At 36.7% G+C, this 17,193-nt stretch overlaps 1 protein-coding gene across 6 annotated transcripts in view; it reads right to left on the bottom strand.

The window, feature by feature from the left end:
- The window catches only part of PIK3R4 (phosphoinositide-3-kinase regulatory subunit 4), a 60,747-nt gene that overhangs the window by 23,755 nt on the left and 19,799 nt on the right, over window positions 1–17,193 (bottom strand). For all 6 annotated transcript variants that reach the window (XM_024565800.4, XM_045199829.3, XM_024565801.4 and 3 more), the window contains 3 exons: window positions 13,580–13,753; window positions 9,281–9,426; window positions 6,956–7,159 (listed from right to left, as the gene is read on the bottom strand). In XM_024565800.4, the coding sequence (XP_024421568.2) occupies window positions 6,956–7,159; window positions 9,281–9,426; window positions 13,580–13,753 (524 nt within the window). The remainder of the gene's footprint in view (window positions 1–6,955; window positions 7,160–9,280; window positions 9,427–13,579; window positions 13,754–17,193) is intronic.

The following is a 17,193-nucleotide window of genomic DNA, read 5'->3' as shown; positions in this document are numbered from 1 at the left end:
ATATCTAAACCAAAATCCGGGGAATCCAGTATTAAGCAAAAGAAAGTACACCTCCTTCCACCCTGCTCCTGGAAGTGTTGAGGGGATTGCACGAGACACTGAGTGGAAAGCATTTTAAGACACAGAACACATTCTACACACCTCTGGAGGTCAAGGCTTGGTGGCTGAACTGCAAACGTGAGCAACACACCCACTAGCATTTTAGAATAAATCTATGATTGGAGTCACACTGTCTAGTTGCAAATCTCAGCTCCATTACTTACTATCTGTGTGACCTTGCGCAAGACACTCAATTTCTATTTACCCCGATTTATCTATAAAATAAGGATAATTGCTAGCACCCATCTCACAAAATTATTATGAATACTTTTATAGGTTAACCACCCGAGACACGTAGAATACTTGAAATTGTCTAACGGCTAATAAATACTAAATAATTAATTCAATGTGCAACTTAAGTATTCAGATAAGTGGAACTGCTCTGCATCTTCTTGTTAACTTTCCAACCATACACAGAATCCTCCAGAATGTTTTTATTATGCAAATAAAAAGAAGTAAAATGTAAATGGCAATTACTGAGGCTTCCATCTAGAATCCCACTAGAGTTTAAGGCAATACTCACAATCCACAGTCATAATAAGACACACAAACCCCAGAAAGTTAGAAGGCTAAGAAATAATACAATAAATTTGCATTAAAGTATAATAATCAGAGAGAAACTGGACTTTTTTAATAATAACCTGAAATTGTTTATTTTTAACTTCTCATAAAATCTGCTTAAGGTGGACAGCTTTTTAGCTGTAGTAAGAGTTCCGTTCTCCTTCTGAGTCTCTGAGTTCACAAGAGAGGAAAGCTCTGTTTTAGACCTCAGGGGGGCGGGCCACTGTAAGGGCCATTGAAAGGACTGAAGCACTGATACATGCCACGACATGGAGACACCTTAAAAATATTTTGCTAAGATGCCCTGGCCGCCAGGTGGCTCCGCTGGTTGGAGCATCGTCCCATACATCAAAAGGTCCTGGGTTCGACTCCTGGTCAGGGCACAGATGTAGGTTGCAGGTCCGATCCCAGTTCCAAGCATATATGGGATTTCTTTCTCACATCAGTGTTTCTCTTTCTCCCCCTTCCCCTTCCCCTCTAAAATCAATAAACATATCCTTGGGAGACAATTTAAAAAAAAAAAGGCAGACACAAAAGCCCATATATTGTATGATTCCATTCATACGAAATATCCAAAATAAGCAAATTTGTAGAGACGGAAAGTAAATAGTGGTTTCCAGAGGTTAGAAGGAGAAGCAAATGGGGAATGACTGCTAATGGGCATGGGGTTTCTTTTGGAATGATGAAAATATTCTGAAATTAGAGAGTTGTGAGGGTTTCACACCTCTGTAAACACACTAAACACCATGGAATTGTACCTCAATTAAATATGCTAGGAAGGCACCACTAAAAAAAATTGACAACAACACTACAACAAAGGAAAACTGAAGGACAAATTATTCATGAGCCTACATGCAACGAATTCAATAAAGTATCAATAAATCAACTCTAGACGATTTAAAAATGCATTGTATATAATATTTATACTACTTTATACTATTTATACCTTATATATTTATATTTATCACTTTACATTTTATAATAAAAATGTATTTAAATATAAATATAGTTGTGTTTAGCCTAAGAATCCAGAAATAAAAGGTTAATACCACAGGAAAATCAATCAGTGTAATTCACATTATCACAAGAGAAGAGAAAAAAAAACATACAATGATCTCAACAAATAAAGAAAAGACATACGAAGAAAAAAGCAAGCAAAATATAACCAGAGACACTGAAATTAAGAACAAACTGTGCGGGGGCGGGGGGGGAGGGTTTTCAGGAACAACTATAAAGGACACATGGACAAAACCGGGGGGGGGGGGGGGGGGGGGGGCCAGGGAAGCAAGGGAGGAGGGTGGGTTTAGCTGGGGTCGGGGGAGGGGTAGGGGGAAAAGGCAGACAACTGTAATTGAATGACAATAAAATAATTTAAAAAAAAGAAAAGACATCCAACAAAAACTAACATTCTTCTATAATAATCCTCCTAGCAAGCCAGAAATGAAAGGGAATTTCCTTGGTCTGATAAAAAGATTGCAATAAAAGAAATTAGTAAACATCACCCAAAGTGGTGTAATGTTGAGAGTTTTCCCAGTGAGACAGCAAACAAGACGAGGATGCCCGCTATCACCAATTCCACTTAACACTGTGCTGAAGGTCCTGGTCATTTAAGTAAGGCAAGGAAAATAAAGTATTTACATTGGAAAAATGAGTAATACTGTTTACTATTCACACACAATGTGACTGTGAGTGTACAAATTCAAAAGAAACATACAAGCAAGTTATTAGCAACGATAAGGTGGCTAACTAAACAACAGACTTTCAATGTAGACAAAACAGCCTTCTACTGGAAGAAGATGCCATCCAGGACTTTCAGAGCTAGAGAAGAGAAGTCAATACTTCACTTTAAAGCTTCACAGGACAGGCTGACTCTCTCCTTAGGGGCTAATGCAGCTGATGACTTTAAGTTGAAGCCAACGCTCATTTACCGTTCTGAAAAATCCTCAGGTCCTGAAGAATTATGCTAAATCTACTCTGCCTGTGTCTGTGAAAGGAACAACAAAATCTAATGATAGCACATCTGTTTACAACATGGTTTACTGAGTATTGTAGCCCACCGTTGAGACCTACTGCTCAGAAAAAATTTTCTTTCAAAGTATTTCGCTCATTGATAATGCACCTGGTCACCCAAGAGCCTTGATGGGAATGTACGACGAGATTACTGTTTTCATCTGCAGTCCATCAATCAAAGAGCAATTTCGGCTTTGAAGTCTTACAATTTAAGAAATACATTCTTTCAGAAGGCTACACCTGCCATAGGTAGTGATTCCTCTGACGGATTTAGGCAAAGTCAATTAAACACCTTCTGGAAAGATTTCACCATTCTAGATGCCATGAAAAACATTTGTGATTCATGGGAAGAGGTCAAAATATCAACAACAGGTAACTGCAGAGGTGGTAGAAACAGCAAGAGAACTAGAAGTAGAGCCTGAAGATGTGACTGAATTACTGAAATTTCACGACAAGTCTTTAATTGATCAGAAGCTTCTTCTTATGGATGAGCAAGTAAAGTGGTGTCTTCAGATGGAATCTACTCCTGGTGAAGATGCTATGAAGATTGTGGAAATGACAACAAAGGGTTTGGAATATTAGATAAACCTAGTTGATAAAGCAGGGTATGAGAGGACTGACTCCAACTTTGTAGGGACTTCTACTGTGGGTAAAACACTATCAAACAGCTTCACAGGACACACAGAAATCGTTTGTGAAAGGAAGAGTCAACTGTTGTCAACTGTTGTGACAAACTTCATTGTTGTCTTATTTTAAGAAACTGCCATAGCCAACCCCAACCTTCAGCAACCCCCACCCTCATCAGTGAGCAGCCAGCAACATCGGGACAAGACCCTCCACCAGCAAAAAGATTACAACTCGCTGAAGGCTCTAGTGATGCTTAGCATTTTTTAGCAATGACGTATTTTTTAATTAAGGTGTATAGAGTACATTTTTTTAGACATCATGCCATCACACACTTAATAGATTACAGTGTAAACAAATTTTATATGTACCGGGAAACCAAAAATCCTGTGTGACTAGCTTTATTACAGTATTTGCTTTATTGCAGTGGGCTGACTGAACCCACAGTGTCTCCAGGGTATATGCCTGTACTGAGCAACTTATGTATGAGAGGAAATTACCTGAGGTCAGAAAGAACAACGAGAAAGCAGTAAGCCAAACAACCCCCAGGTCTCACTTAGGAGTGGCAACCACTCGTGTTCCCAGCAGCCAGAAGAGAAAAGACCTCTGACTACCCAACACGGCATGTCCTCAGAAGTCCTTAGTAGTTGGACTAAACTGGCCATTAACCAAAGGTTGCTCTGAATCTGTGCTAACGAAGCTTAAAGGCAAGGCTTAAAAGGATCAAACTGATTCCAAGTAACTGAGCTGTACAACAGAACAAATCTAATTCTATCTGAAGGAGTTCAGCACCCAACAACATAAACTTCCCAGATCAACAGGGAAAGAAACTGGGTGGCTAAGGGTCAGAGATTAGAGGAGAACTTAGGAATTATATATCTTCTTATACCTTTCCAATGCTCCACCTTGTATATATACTACACAGTCAAAATTTATTAAAATAAAAACCATTAACAAGTTTAAAATGTCAAGTATTTGTCACTTTTACAATAAGGGGTGAACTCGCTTTGTATTCTGTATTAGTGCCTGGTCAGATCGACGGGAACAGAACAGGGCGCTCTTGCAGACGAGATCTGCCCGAAACAGCCCGCCAGGTGTCATCTCCACAAGCTGAGTCCTACTAAAAGCCTGCGGTACAGACAGATTTCAACTTCCATATGGGTGGGATTCCAAAAGTGTACTTTAAGTCTATTATCTGGAACTCTGAACATATTTTCCCATAGAACAATGGCAGGCTGGTCTAGAAAGACCTATTTTACCCATGCTGCATCTTAAGTGCAGTTCTGTAGAAAAGAGCACTGTGGAAAAAAAGTTAAAAAAGACTTCTATAGGAGTGTTCAGAATTCCCACTTCTGGAGGCTACAGACATGTCATTCCCTCTGGAGCCCTGACATTAGAAAGGACTCCATTCTACTAGTAACCCCAAGAAACTCAGGTAGTGCAATGACCAAAAAGAAGTGAAGGCAGAGAGAAGACTGGCAAGTGGCTGCAAGAGACGAGCTGCACACGGATGTCTTCCCAAGTCCACACAAAACCCACTCGAGCTTCTCCGCCTTAGCTCCCTGTCCTTTGTTTACTTTGTGAAGCAAGAGGGCATGGTGCAGGAGCACGGGCTTTGCAGTGAGACAGGTTTAGGTTTAAAACTCAGCTTGGAAACTTAAAGAGTTGTGTGAACACAGTCAAGTTAGCTGCCCTCATTGATTCTTAGTTTCCCTGTCAACAGAATAGGGATAAACATCTGTTGTCCGAGCTCATTTTAAGAACATTCACAAACTACAGATAGTACCAGCTACAGTGGTAGACTCACAGGTCCTCAGAAAATGAGAGCTAGTGTTTTTCTGCCGTTACTTCCTCTGAGGATCTCTGAGATTCTGGGCTGCTCTTCCTTCTACTGGCAGCCCCTGTCCCTTGAAAGAGAGTACTCACCCTTAGGAGTCTCCTAAAACCATTATTAACAGAAAAAAAAAAACCCTGGGGGATTACATGTTCCTCTTTCCCCACTCCTGCAAGTGAGGGGATAAATGACAGGCGAGTGAAGACATCAAGCAAACACGTAGAGGAACAGAAGTCAGTGAGTTTTAGGGATTTCATCAGGGAGGCTGGCACTGAGGGAGCAGCAACGGTGGACTGGGGAGAACAGCAGAGAGTAGCAGGGCTATGGAAATTGCTCCTTCCCTCTCCATCCTTTCAGCTGAGTCAGTGGCAAAACCTATACCCAGAGCAAGGAGAAAAGGAAGAACAAGAGGCCACAGTGGTTCCATGAAGTAACTAATGACTCACAATGGAAAGGAAATTTCAGTACAGAGGTTTTTAATTTAATACACAGGATTTGCAGGAAATACAAAGAATCACACCATCCAAAAGCCCAAAGAAATATCTAAATTGGGGTGGTTTTCATTGTATGCTAAAATCTTTTTGTTAAGAATTACTTAGGAGAAACAACAAAAAAATATTCACTATCCAATTTTCCAAATTTTGCTTTCTAAAACATAAAATACATCTACTATAAGAGCCAAGGTGAAAAGAAAACCCAAAGAAAGAGCTCTTTAACAATTCAAGTCACATCAAATTAAGCCTCCTAATATACAGGAAACAGAACCGCTGGCCTGGAAGGGACATTCAGAGGCAGCTCTAGCCTCGAGCAAAATTTAGACCTACAGGAACCAGAAAGGTTACTGACGGACCTCCAATAGGCCACTGTACATATGTTCAATCACTAATCCCTCAAACCAACATTTGGACATCCAACGGTACTGGACATTCGGTGACAAGTACAATAAATGAGAGGACTGACATTCCAAAACTAATCAAATTCTCTCTTGCAACTGAAGCATCTTCTTATCATCTTTTCTCATTAGACAAGATATGACTGACAAGCATTCTCTTAACCAAAACATACTGCAGACTTAAAGACAGTCCATTAAGGTTGTCTCTCAGAATTTGCTTTATGACTCATGGGGCATTTATTTAAAAATTGTATTCTTTGTTTCTAATCATTTTTTTCCTATCTTGAAATCTCTAGGCTCCACCCATCCCTCTTAAAACAGGATGCTGAATCTAGACTTCATATGTCTAAAGAGTCCCTACTAATACCAAGTATAATACACAGAGTACTTCATAGTCCTAACAAGATTTGTTAACTGATCCAAATTCAAAGGCATTTAAGATGTAGCAGCTAACTGCTCATTTGTTCAATTGAAGATGCATGATAAACTCCAGTTATTGCAGCTGTTTGCCTACAGTGAGAACTCTCTGAATTTGGACTGAACTAAACCAGGAATTTTTTGGATTGTATCTGTGTTTTATAATGTTTCTTCTAATTAAATTTCATTACATTTGTAGTGAAATATGAAAATGAAGCAAGACCATTACCTAAATCTAAGCTTATCTACTTGTCCTTTGTTTATATAGCCAGTAATCAATCACAAAAGCAACTTACTAGGTCTCCCATGACTCCTTATTAAGTTCAACTCAGTGACTTCCCATCATCCTAGTACCTCCTAGAAACCAAAGCAAATGCATAAAACAGTTGCCAGACTTATTTACTTCCTTAGTCTGATGCAACCTAGGCAACCAAAAATCCCTGTAATAGCTAAATGGATGCTTTAACGTTTTTATGAAATGCGCACTTAAACGTAAGATTTCAGGAAGGTGATACAACCTGGGAGAGCAACTTCTTCAGAAGCTGTGCGATGGCAGGATCCTCCGGGGGAGGGCAGTCGGGAAGAGACCCATTTCGTTTCTTCTGACGCATGTGCAGATGTCTGAACAAGCTAGTAATATCCTTGGACCTCAAAGCATAATCAAATATAGAACGACTTACTGGCTCTTTTAAAACACTGAGTAGAACAAGTTTTCTTTCAATCTGTAGCAGAAAAATACAAAGAATCAGGCAAAAATACAACACTTTTACAGTTACTTTCACATTCGATACGACCTGTGTAAAGTTAACATAGGTATTTATTTTCTAAGAAAATGTAAGATATGAACACCTGCAATTTTTGCTTAGAAGAAAAAAAGAATATTAGTGACCTTTACAGAGCTACAGTATTTCTTCTTTCTATTGTTAGAATCTGAGTACACACCTGTGTCCATGATACTGGAAGACTAATAATAAATACCTAGACTAGAAAGTTTAGCAAATGTAAAAGACTTTTCCAGATCCCAAAATGTCGGATGACTTCCTAGATCTAAAAAGTACCTGCAGCTCACCGCTAACACCTGTGAAGTACTGCTTGGTGCAGCCAACACCAAAGACTGATCCTGAAAAGAGGCTCAGGAGTCACAAGGCTTCCCTCCAGCCACCAGGTTTTCCCAGAAGCTTCAACTACTTCTAAAAAACATTACTCTCTCCAGAGTTCATAAAATCCTCCTTTTTATTATCCCCAAGAAGACTCTCCTTGTCAATGCATTTGTAGTAAGAAGGATGAACACTATACTAGTAATCGAGAGGACTTTCTTTAGATACATTTAACTATCTGGTGAGTTGGCCAGTGGAAACCGCATACAAGGGTATCTTTCGTCTAAATCAACCTGTAGAAAGGTATGGTTTGTGAAACATATGGATAATTAGCCTCTCACCTCCTGATCTTGGCCTTGCAAAATATAAAGCAATGATAAAAACAAAAACAAACAAACAAAAATTAAAAAGAATTTCTGGGAAAACAGAATGGTATAGATTTCTAACAAACCACTTATATGTCAGATTTGTAATAATAAATCACAATGAAAAGTTATTACAAAAATGCATGCAATTCTTAAATCCCAGAGACATTTCACATTGTGTTATAAAAACATTTTATAAGCAAACTTCTAAATAGTATAAGTCACAGGTGGCAAACACAAGGCCCTCCACCTTGTTTTATCCGGCCCGGCACCTTGTTTCTACCCGGCGGCAGCACCGAGCTCCTTGCCCCTAGTTAAGGAGTAGTTACATTTATACAGTCCTGAAATTACATTTGGCCCTTTGAAGGCAACTGCAAGGCTGATGTGGCCCCCGGTGAAAATGCGTTTGACACCCCTGGAATAAGTGGTCAAAAGTAGCAAGAATCTCTAGACCTGATTTTCAAGGAAATTAATAAACTTCAAAAAAGGGGGCATATTTTCTAGTAATATTACCCATCCTTCATGTATAAATTGTTCTTGGAATAAAAATAAAAAATTCTACAAACTATAAAATAAAGGATGATGATCCCCCCAAATGGATGAATCAATGGGGCAAAGTAAGAGCTGAAGGCACAGCCAAATCCTCATTTCCAGAAGACACCAAGGCCACTTTCTCCAAGAAAAAGGCCGGTACACTGGGATAAGTAGCAGGAAGCCAGACACATGTGCATTTGCAAAAGAGAAACAGAGTTTTAGTAAAAATAGTATACTTCAGGATGTTTTAACAGCCAGAACTATCGATCAGCAGTCCACTCAATTTAAATGCCTATTTTGACAGTCGGCCGTCTAGCAAGAGAAAAGGTATAAACGCTGACAAACCGGGTAAACAACTGCCTTGTACAAAGCAAAGACCCAGAGCTCCTCCTCAAGTGCTATTCTGCTGGGCGGGAGCGGGGCTGTCATCATGAGATTTAAAGAAAAGAAAACCAGAACCAAATAGTGGCCCAAAAAACAAGCATTTGAAAAAGGCTTTTTATAATTTATTATAAATGCTCATTTGGACTGAAGTCTGTTATGCTTTTAAAAATAAAAGCAGAGGTCCATTAATAATCATTTCTGCTATGTTTCACTTGAAGAGCTTTACAACATTTCACATACGAAAATAAACTATGAGCCACTGGGTGCTATATTATGCATTATATGAGACATAACATAAGTCTCTGGAACTTTTCTCACCTTCAAAAGTGTCTGTTCTATTAACTGGCTTCTTGAAAGAAATCTGAAAATGCTCTAGCCCAATTTAAATAAAAAAGGGACTCTCTAAACCTTTTTCTAAATGCAGTTTGGAGGGAGGACTGATTCCGAGTTGAAACAAGCGTACCTGTATTATTGGCTGAGTAATATACGGGTCCAGGTAAGGCATCAGCTTACAGTACACATCAGCTGTGCTTATCTGATGAGCTACCACCGTGATAAACCCCACAGCGCCGTAGCGGATCCACAGATTGGGATGACACAGGAAGGGGGCTGAAGAAGGGAAACAAGGAATGGATTCAACCATGTTCACAAATGGTTTCAAACTGTCAAGACAGACAAATCTTTCACCATAATAAAGATTATACCACATGTTACTACCAGGTGCCCTCACACACTCAATTATCCTGAGGCATAAACTCAACCAAGTCAACATACTGATATAACATTCCCCATCATAAAACTCAGCAATACTGTAACAGAATAAAAACAACTACCTCCTTTCTGAGAATTTAAATTTATAGTTTTTAGTCAGGGCTGAAGATGGGTCGGCATCTACTCATTTAAAAGACTGGATTAAAAACTACTAGACAGAGAGAAATAAAAAGTCCCAAAACTATCTAGCAAACTATTATGCCCCTTCCCACTTCCCTGAAGAAGTCCAAGGACACATCACCTACCACACAAGGAGCGAAGAAATGAGTGAGCTGTCTCTTCTCTAAGCCACAGTATTAAGATTAAGGAAACAATTTTACCTGACATTACTTTTAATGAAAAGGTTTGATCAAATCTAATACATCACAAGGCATTGTAAATGAAAGCTAAAAGGCAGAAAACATAATGCCCATTCTTAAAGAGTTTAAAATATAAGATTAAACCAGAAAATTAAATATCTTTTCACCCCTTTTATGTTAACTACTTTGTGTACTACACCTAAAACCAGTGGTTTCAACTAAACATAGATTCAGAATAACATTCAAACTTCTAAAAGCAAAAAAAAAAAAATTGTATTAGTTCTGAGCATGCAAAAACATCAGCATTTAGAGGATATTAATTTTACAAGAAATTCATGCCAATAGAGAAATAAGAACAATGTCACATGCTAATATTACTTATAGTATAAAAAGGGGAAGGGGAAAAATACTTCAAAATATGTCTTCAAAGTTCTCCCATTCCAATTCTTTTCATTGCACATGGAGGTTTTGATTGTTTCATAAATATCCGGCAGCCTCTGAGACATCCAACAAGGGAGAGCTAATTCCCCTTTGACAATGGGGAGAACAAGGAATCGGGAAAGCACGGAAAAACCTCCATAAAGTAACTAAACCCAAAACGACCTGGCAGGAGTCGGGCACTGTATGAGGCTGAATTACTGGGGACAATTCTTTGTGTTATCTGCATTACACTCTTGCCCTGCATTCATGCTGCTCTTCAGTAACATTACCCGCTCTGGCCAATGGGATGTTAACACAAACAGAGGCGTTAGTAGCTAGGCTTGCTCTCGTGGTTCTGCCATCACCCAGAACGTAACTCCAGAACAAGACAGATCGATCACAGTCACCACAGACAATCTGAGGATGCAGAGCCTAATGCACACAGCTTACAGATGCATAATGAGAAATTTAATGAAGCATCTTCTGAGAATCTGTGGTTGACTGTTACATAGCGCTATTGAATCAATAAGTAGCTAATACATACAAAGAACCTTAACACTCAAAAAACAGGAAACTAGAATCAAGAGTATTTCCCATGAAACAGTGTACTCAACCTCTTCTGCACCCAACTTATTCCACATATCTGGGGACAGGCATGGGGAAAGGTGAGTATTCAGAATATCTCAGTGGGAAGAGTACAGTTTTTGAAAGAACTGTACTCTTTTTATCAAAAATTCATGATACTCACCATCACTCCCATCACCATTCCCTTTAAGAATTACTACCTAAGCTAACAGAGCGATGTGTACAGTTTATTGTTTGCTTTAGTAGGTGTTTTTAAGTTACTAAAAACTATTTTATTTCTTTCAAATAGTTTAAAACGCCAATAAATGACTGTTTACTTAATCTTTCTCAGCAACGTTTTCTCTTTTTCCTCACAGCTGGTCCTAAATTCAGTTCTACAATAGTTCTAAGGGAGTTCCCCATCCAAGAAGTTGTACCACAGTGGGTTTATTCTATAGCTAAAGATAATAATTTATTTTGATATTAAAATAAAGCTACATGAGCACTCCATGTGTTCCTCCTGCGATTAATGACTAGAAACAGCCAGGCCTACTAAAACCTCTACAAAATTTAAGAGAAAGGGTAAAAAAACTCTCTTTATGATGATTTTTGCTTAAAAATTATTGTACATCCATTTTTCAGATAAATAAAATGCCAATTATATGCTACATTAAATATAAAAAATAATTTCCAAGTAACTAGTCAACAGAAGAGATATTATGTAAAATTAAAATATGCTATGAGTACATATTTATATAGAGAAGATATTAATTAAAATAAAGAAAACCAAAGTCAAAAGCAAGAAAAATTCAACCGTTGGGAATTAATGTCACTCGTACAGGAGAAATAAAAGCACTGATATTAGAATTCAGACAATGAGAATGAGCAGGAAAATACTCCAGTTAGCAAGATGTTCACATTAACCCAATACATCTTCTCATTAATATCACCATGAAAATGGCTGCTTTCTGAACTCTGCCTTCCACTATACAGGACTAGAAACTCAAAATCAACTCTAACATCTTTTGTTTTTTTACAATATTAATAATTTTGATTCTATGATTAGTTTTTTTTTTTTTAAGTGGAAAAATAGATAATGAATTCCTCAAGGTTCAACACTCTGTAGCTCATATAAAAAATCAAAAACATTTCAATGTAATGGAGATTTTAATGATGATTGTATTGTCAATACTCAACAATGTTCTATTAAATTTGTAATTCTTTTTCCTAAAGATTTTACTTATTTATTTTTAGAGAGAGGGGAAGGAAGGGAGAAAAACAGGGCAAGAAACATCAATGTGCAAGAGATACTGGTTGCCTCTTGCACACTTCCAACTGGGGATCTGGCCCGTAACCCAGGCACGTGCCCTGACTGGGAATGGAACCAGCGACCTTTCAGTTCGCAGGCTGGCACTCAATCCACTGAGCCACACCAGCCAGGGCTAAATTTGCGATTCTTTAAAAAATAATACTCAAAAAGTTCAAATCCAATTAGTTATAAACTAAAAGAATTATAGATATTAAAGTACAGAATAAGAAACCTACATATACTAAAATTTGCCACAAAAAAAAATTTTTAAAGCTATATTCATGTCTTAAAAATTTCCAGAAATTTTATACATCTCTACTAGCTACCACCTAGTTTCCCAACAATTAAAATAAGTAACTCCTCTTTTTTTCCTCTGAGGAGTGCCTCAAAAAAAATACAACTATTAATCAATTTAACCAATTTCGGTTTTCTATTAATTTTCCGTGGCAAGGCATTTGGCAGCAATTAAGTATTTTATCTAGAGGCAATATTCTCAGATTCCATATCCTCTGTGGAGACAGCCAACTTGCAATCTTACTTTGCTTACTTTCTTAAAGTGAAGTGATAAGAAGACTAAAAGTCCTGGATAGTCTTGGTTTTAGGACGTGTCATATTGACTCGTTTGCACTTATTCTCAGTTTTAAGTTGAAGTACATAGGTCATTGCCATAACCTAAAGTAAGTACTTCCTTTCACTGGTTGATAAAACTACTAACTGTGGCAGCTTCGATACTAAGAATTCTAACTGGCCGTGTGCAATGACACGTGAAATACACAATCCTCCACCCCCAATTTCAATTTGACTAGTGGTCTCGTGTCCAAAAAATAAGGTGATTCTTCAGAACAGTTAAAGACTTTATCCATTGTGTGCTTAACAAAAACAAGGTAAAACAAAACAAATCTTCATTTCTTAAGGATCACAAAGACTTAACTACAAATAAAAACAGAAAGCCCTGACCGGGTGGCTAGTTCATTGGAGTGCTGTCCCATTTACCAAAAGGCTGCAGGTTCGATCCCCAGTCAGGACAGATATTGGGAGGCTACTGATTAATGTTTCTCTCTCCCATCGATGCCTCTATCTCTCTCTCTTTCCCTTCCTCTCTTTCTAAAATCAACACACACATTGTTGGATAAGGATTAAAAAAGCGAGAGAGATTTCCCAACCTGGGCTGGAGAACCAAACGATCCTTTTTGCCTGTCTATCTCTCACATACATGCAAGCATGTATGCATAAGTGTGCACATGTGTGTGCAGAGACACACACATACACATACAATATGGGAATAAAGTGGAAAACCTGACCCTATATTGCCTAGAAATACAGGCAATGCTCTATCAATTGTTATTTCTCTCCCCATATTCTACTTTTCTCACCCCAATCCCGACAAACAGAAACTTACCAATATCACTGGCAAATTCATAGACATGGGGTTTTTGTAGCAGCCCTAACTGGCACATACAAGTAAGGGCATTGAGAGCTTTCACGATAACAAATTCCTCAGCGTCACTAAGACCCTGCTGCAGCAGGGGCTTGAGAATGGAGGAGCTCTGCCAGCCAACATAGGCAGCAACACCTGAAAAAGAGAAGCAACGTTACATGATTACATGTTTTATCCCTGGAAGTACAAATGCCATTAAGTAAAACAATAAAATTAATCAAAAAAGAAATATATTGAGCAACCGTCACGGAGACGACATCGCACTTCCTACCCAGCACAATAAATGAAAAGAACCAAACCACAGCAAATCATCAAGAAATTCTGGAACATCAAGAGAAAAAAATAAGATACTAGGAACTTACAAAAAGAAAAATATAGGTCCCCTAAAAATGAAGGAGAATAAATGGCATCAGATTATCTTCAGCCACAATGGAGGCTAGACTATAACACAGCAAGACCTTCAAAGTTATGAAATATTATACCCAAACTGTCAATAAAATAAGAGAACAAATGTAAGTCATTTTGAGATATGCAAGAACTATACAGGTTTGCCTTTTGTGAAACCATTTCTAAGAAAGTTACTTGAGGATGTACTCGAGCAAAATAAAAAAAATGCAGAATGTACAAAATGGTAGCTATAACCTAGGAATTCAAAGAGGAAAACAAGATAATACCTAGCAAAGATCTAGATATCAATTAGCCAAAATTGGAGCAAAAAGCCAATAAATTTTTTAAGTGTTATCAAGAAGAAAAATGGAGGAAGTGACAAACAGATAAAAATTGGTAAGAAAGAAGCTAGATATTACAGATAAGATGAAGAAGGTGTATTACTTTTCTCTACAAAATGAAAGCAAAGGAATATGAAACTCCAAGGCAAACAAGAAATTTATCAAGAAAGTCAAGGCATAAATATGAGATAAATTAAAATGCACAATGTATTTTGTAATTGATAGAGGATAGAAAAAGAGAATCCAATGACTTCGATGCTATAAATATTCTCATTAAAGATAAAGAAGTCACCACATTGGAATTGCAGTGAAGCCAATATAAATAATATACTACTTGGCTCTACAGTCAATAAATTTAGACATTCATAATCATGTCCATTTTGTTTTGCATGTTAGAACCACTCTATACAAAGCACAAAAGATTACTGTAATTACAGTACAGAATGTAAGTATTATCAACTATGACAATGCAAACAATTAGCTGAATTGTCAACCATCAAAAAAAAAAGGCAGAGAGAAAGAAAGGAGCACTAATATTCTTGTAGTTCAAATCAGAAGAGGATCAGTAAATAGTTTAATTACTTAAAGTTATATAAATAACAAAGTAAAGCACTGAAAATAGTGATCTATATCTCAAAAACAGGGGGAAAGAGGAAATTGGCATGGAAAAAAATTCAACAAATAAATCTAAAATTAATAATTCCACCAATAGCAATATGAAAGCATTATTGAGAGTTATGGCAATAATCACCTGAAGATGTCAAATCAAAATCACAAACCAGAATAGCTGCCTGTAGAATGTGAAACTACTGCTTTTCATATACTACTTAATAAATTTTGAATTTTAAATAATTTATAAAAGCATATTTCCCTAGAGTTGATAAATAATTTTAGAATTTTTTTCTGTAATAAAAGGAAAAACATTGGGTTGGCCCAAAAGTTCATTTGGTTTTTTCCATAAGATGGCTCTAGTAGTGCTTAGTTATTTTTAACTTCATTCGAAGCAATTTCGTTAGACTGTACTGTGACGGCTGTCATATCAGTGTGCATTAAAAAAAAACTTATCAAAACTGATGAATTTCTGTGTAGCCACTTTAATATTGAAGATGGAAGAAAATACACATTTCCAGCATATTAAAATGTATGAGCTAAGACAGCTCAAAATATTTTGGAAGATTGACATCTGGGGAACTTACCCTAGCAGAGACTAGAGTTAGTTATAAATATGTAAAAATTAAAATATGATATAGCTATAAGAATAGAGTACAATATTGAGTACAAGAATGAGAAACCAATGAAATAGAACAGATACCCAGATGACAATTGAACCTTCACAAATCAATGGGGGAAAAAATAAAATGGTTAGTACATGGTGTCGGTAAAATTAGTGATGTTTCTCAAAAGAATTTAGATTTCACTGCACACCACAGACCAGAGATTAGTTAATAGTGAAAAATAAAACATTTGGGGAAAAAAAATAAACATAAGACACACATCTAACAGACTGTTAACCTAATTCTAGAACTTGAAAAAACTGTAGACACAAAAGTAAAAACAATCACAAAGCAAAAATCAAATAAATTGACAACATAAAAATTGTTCAGGACTTAAAAATAATCAAGTTATTTGAAAAAAAAATTTTGCCATATAAATGATAAAAAGTTATTTAATGTTCTTAATGTAGATATATAAATGGCTCAAACATACCAACAAGCATAGTACCATCAAAAAAATTAAAAATTCATAGAATAAGAAATTAACATGAGAAAGTTTTGACAAATATCATTTCACTTACGTGTGGAATCTAAAAAAAAACCAACAAAAACACAAAACAAATGAATAAAAAAAGAGAAAGAGACACAGAAATAAAGAGAACAAGTTGACAGTTACACCAAAAAAGGGAGATGGAAACTTTAAGTGTTAACAAAAACACACACACACACAAGAAAGTTTTTCAACTTCACTAGTAAGCAAAGAAATATACTATATTGAAACAAGTTATCTTTTGACCCAACCAACAGGCAAAGGATTAACTGAAGCCTATTTCACACTGGAAGTGTGCAGCACTGTCCAACAGTACTGATCAGACTGAAAAAAATACCTTTTTGAAAAGCAGATAAAATGTCAAGAGTTTTAAAAATATATTCCTATGCTTTAACCCAGTAGTTAAAATTTGACTCTAACCTGAAAAAATAATCAAAAACAAAATGTATATAAAAGATTATTTGTATAACCTATGATAGAAAAAAAATTTATATATACAACAGAAGAATTTAACAAATTTTGGTCAACTATATAATGGAACAATTTGATTTATTACTATAAATTATGGTTTCAAAGAAATTTTAGTGACACGAGAAAATGCTTAGAACATACATTACTAGAAAAAGGTTTAAGAAGTAGTAACATTAAGACAAAATATAGCTCTGGCCAGGTAGCTCAGTTAGTTAGAGCATTCTCCTGGTATGCCAAGGTTGTGGGTTCAAATCAACCAGTGAATGCATAAATAAGTGGAACAACAAAAATCAATGTTTCTCTCTCTCTCCCTTACTCTTCTCTAAAATCAATATTTTTAAAAAAGAGTATAACATCTGCGCATTTATATACTAGACACTATTACATGTTAATTCATTTTATCTTCACAACAGTGAACAACCAATAGATAGGGAATTATTATTCTCATTTTATGAATAGGGAAACTAAGGCACAAAAAGAGAGTAAATAATCTCTGCAAAACCACATCTAGTAAGTGAAAAGACCAGAACTTACACCCAGCAATCTGGCTCTGGGATGCCTACTCTTAACTAATACACAATAGCGTCTCTCAACATATACGAGAGAATGGGA

The sequence above is a fragment of the Desmodus rotundus genome, chromosome 8, assembly GCF_022682495.2.
Source record: "Desmodus rotundus isolate HL8 chromosome 8, HLdesRot8A.1, whole genome shotgun sequence".
NCBI classification, from domain to species: domain Eukaryota; kingdom Metazoa; phylum Chordata; class Mammalia; order Chiroptera; family Phyllostomidae; genus Desmodus; species Desmodus rotundus.
The sequence above is the reverse complement of the archived record's forward strand: the minus strand, read 5'-3'. Positions and strand labels throughout refer to the sequence as shown.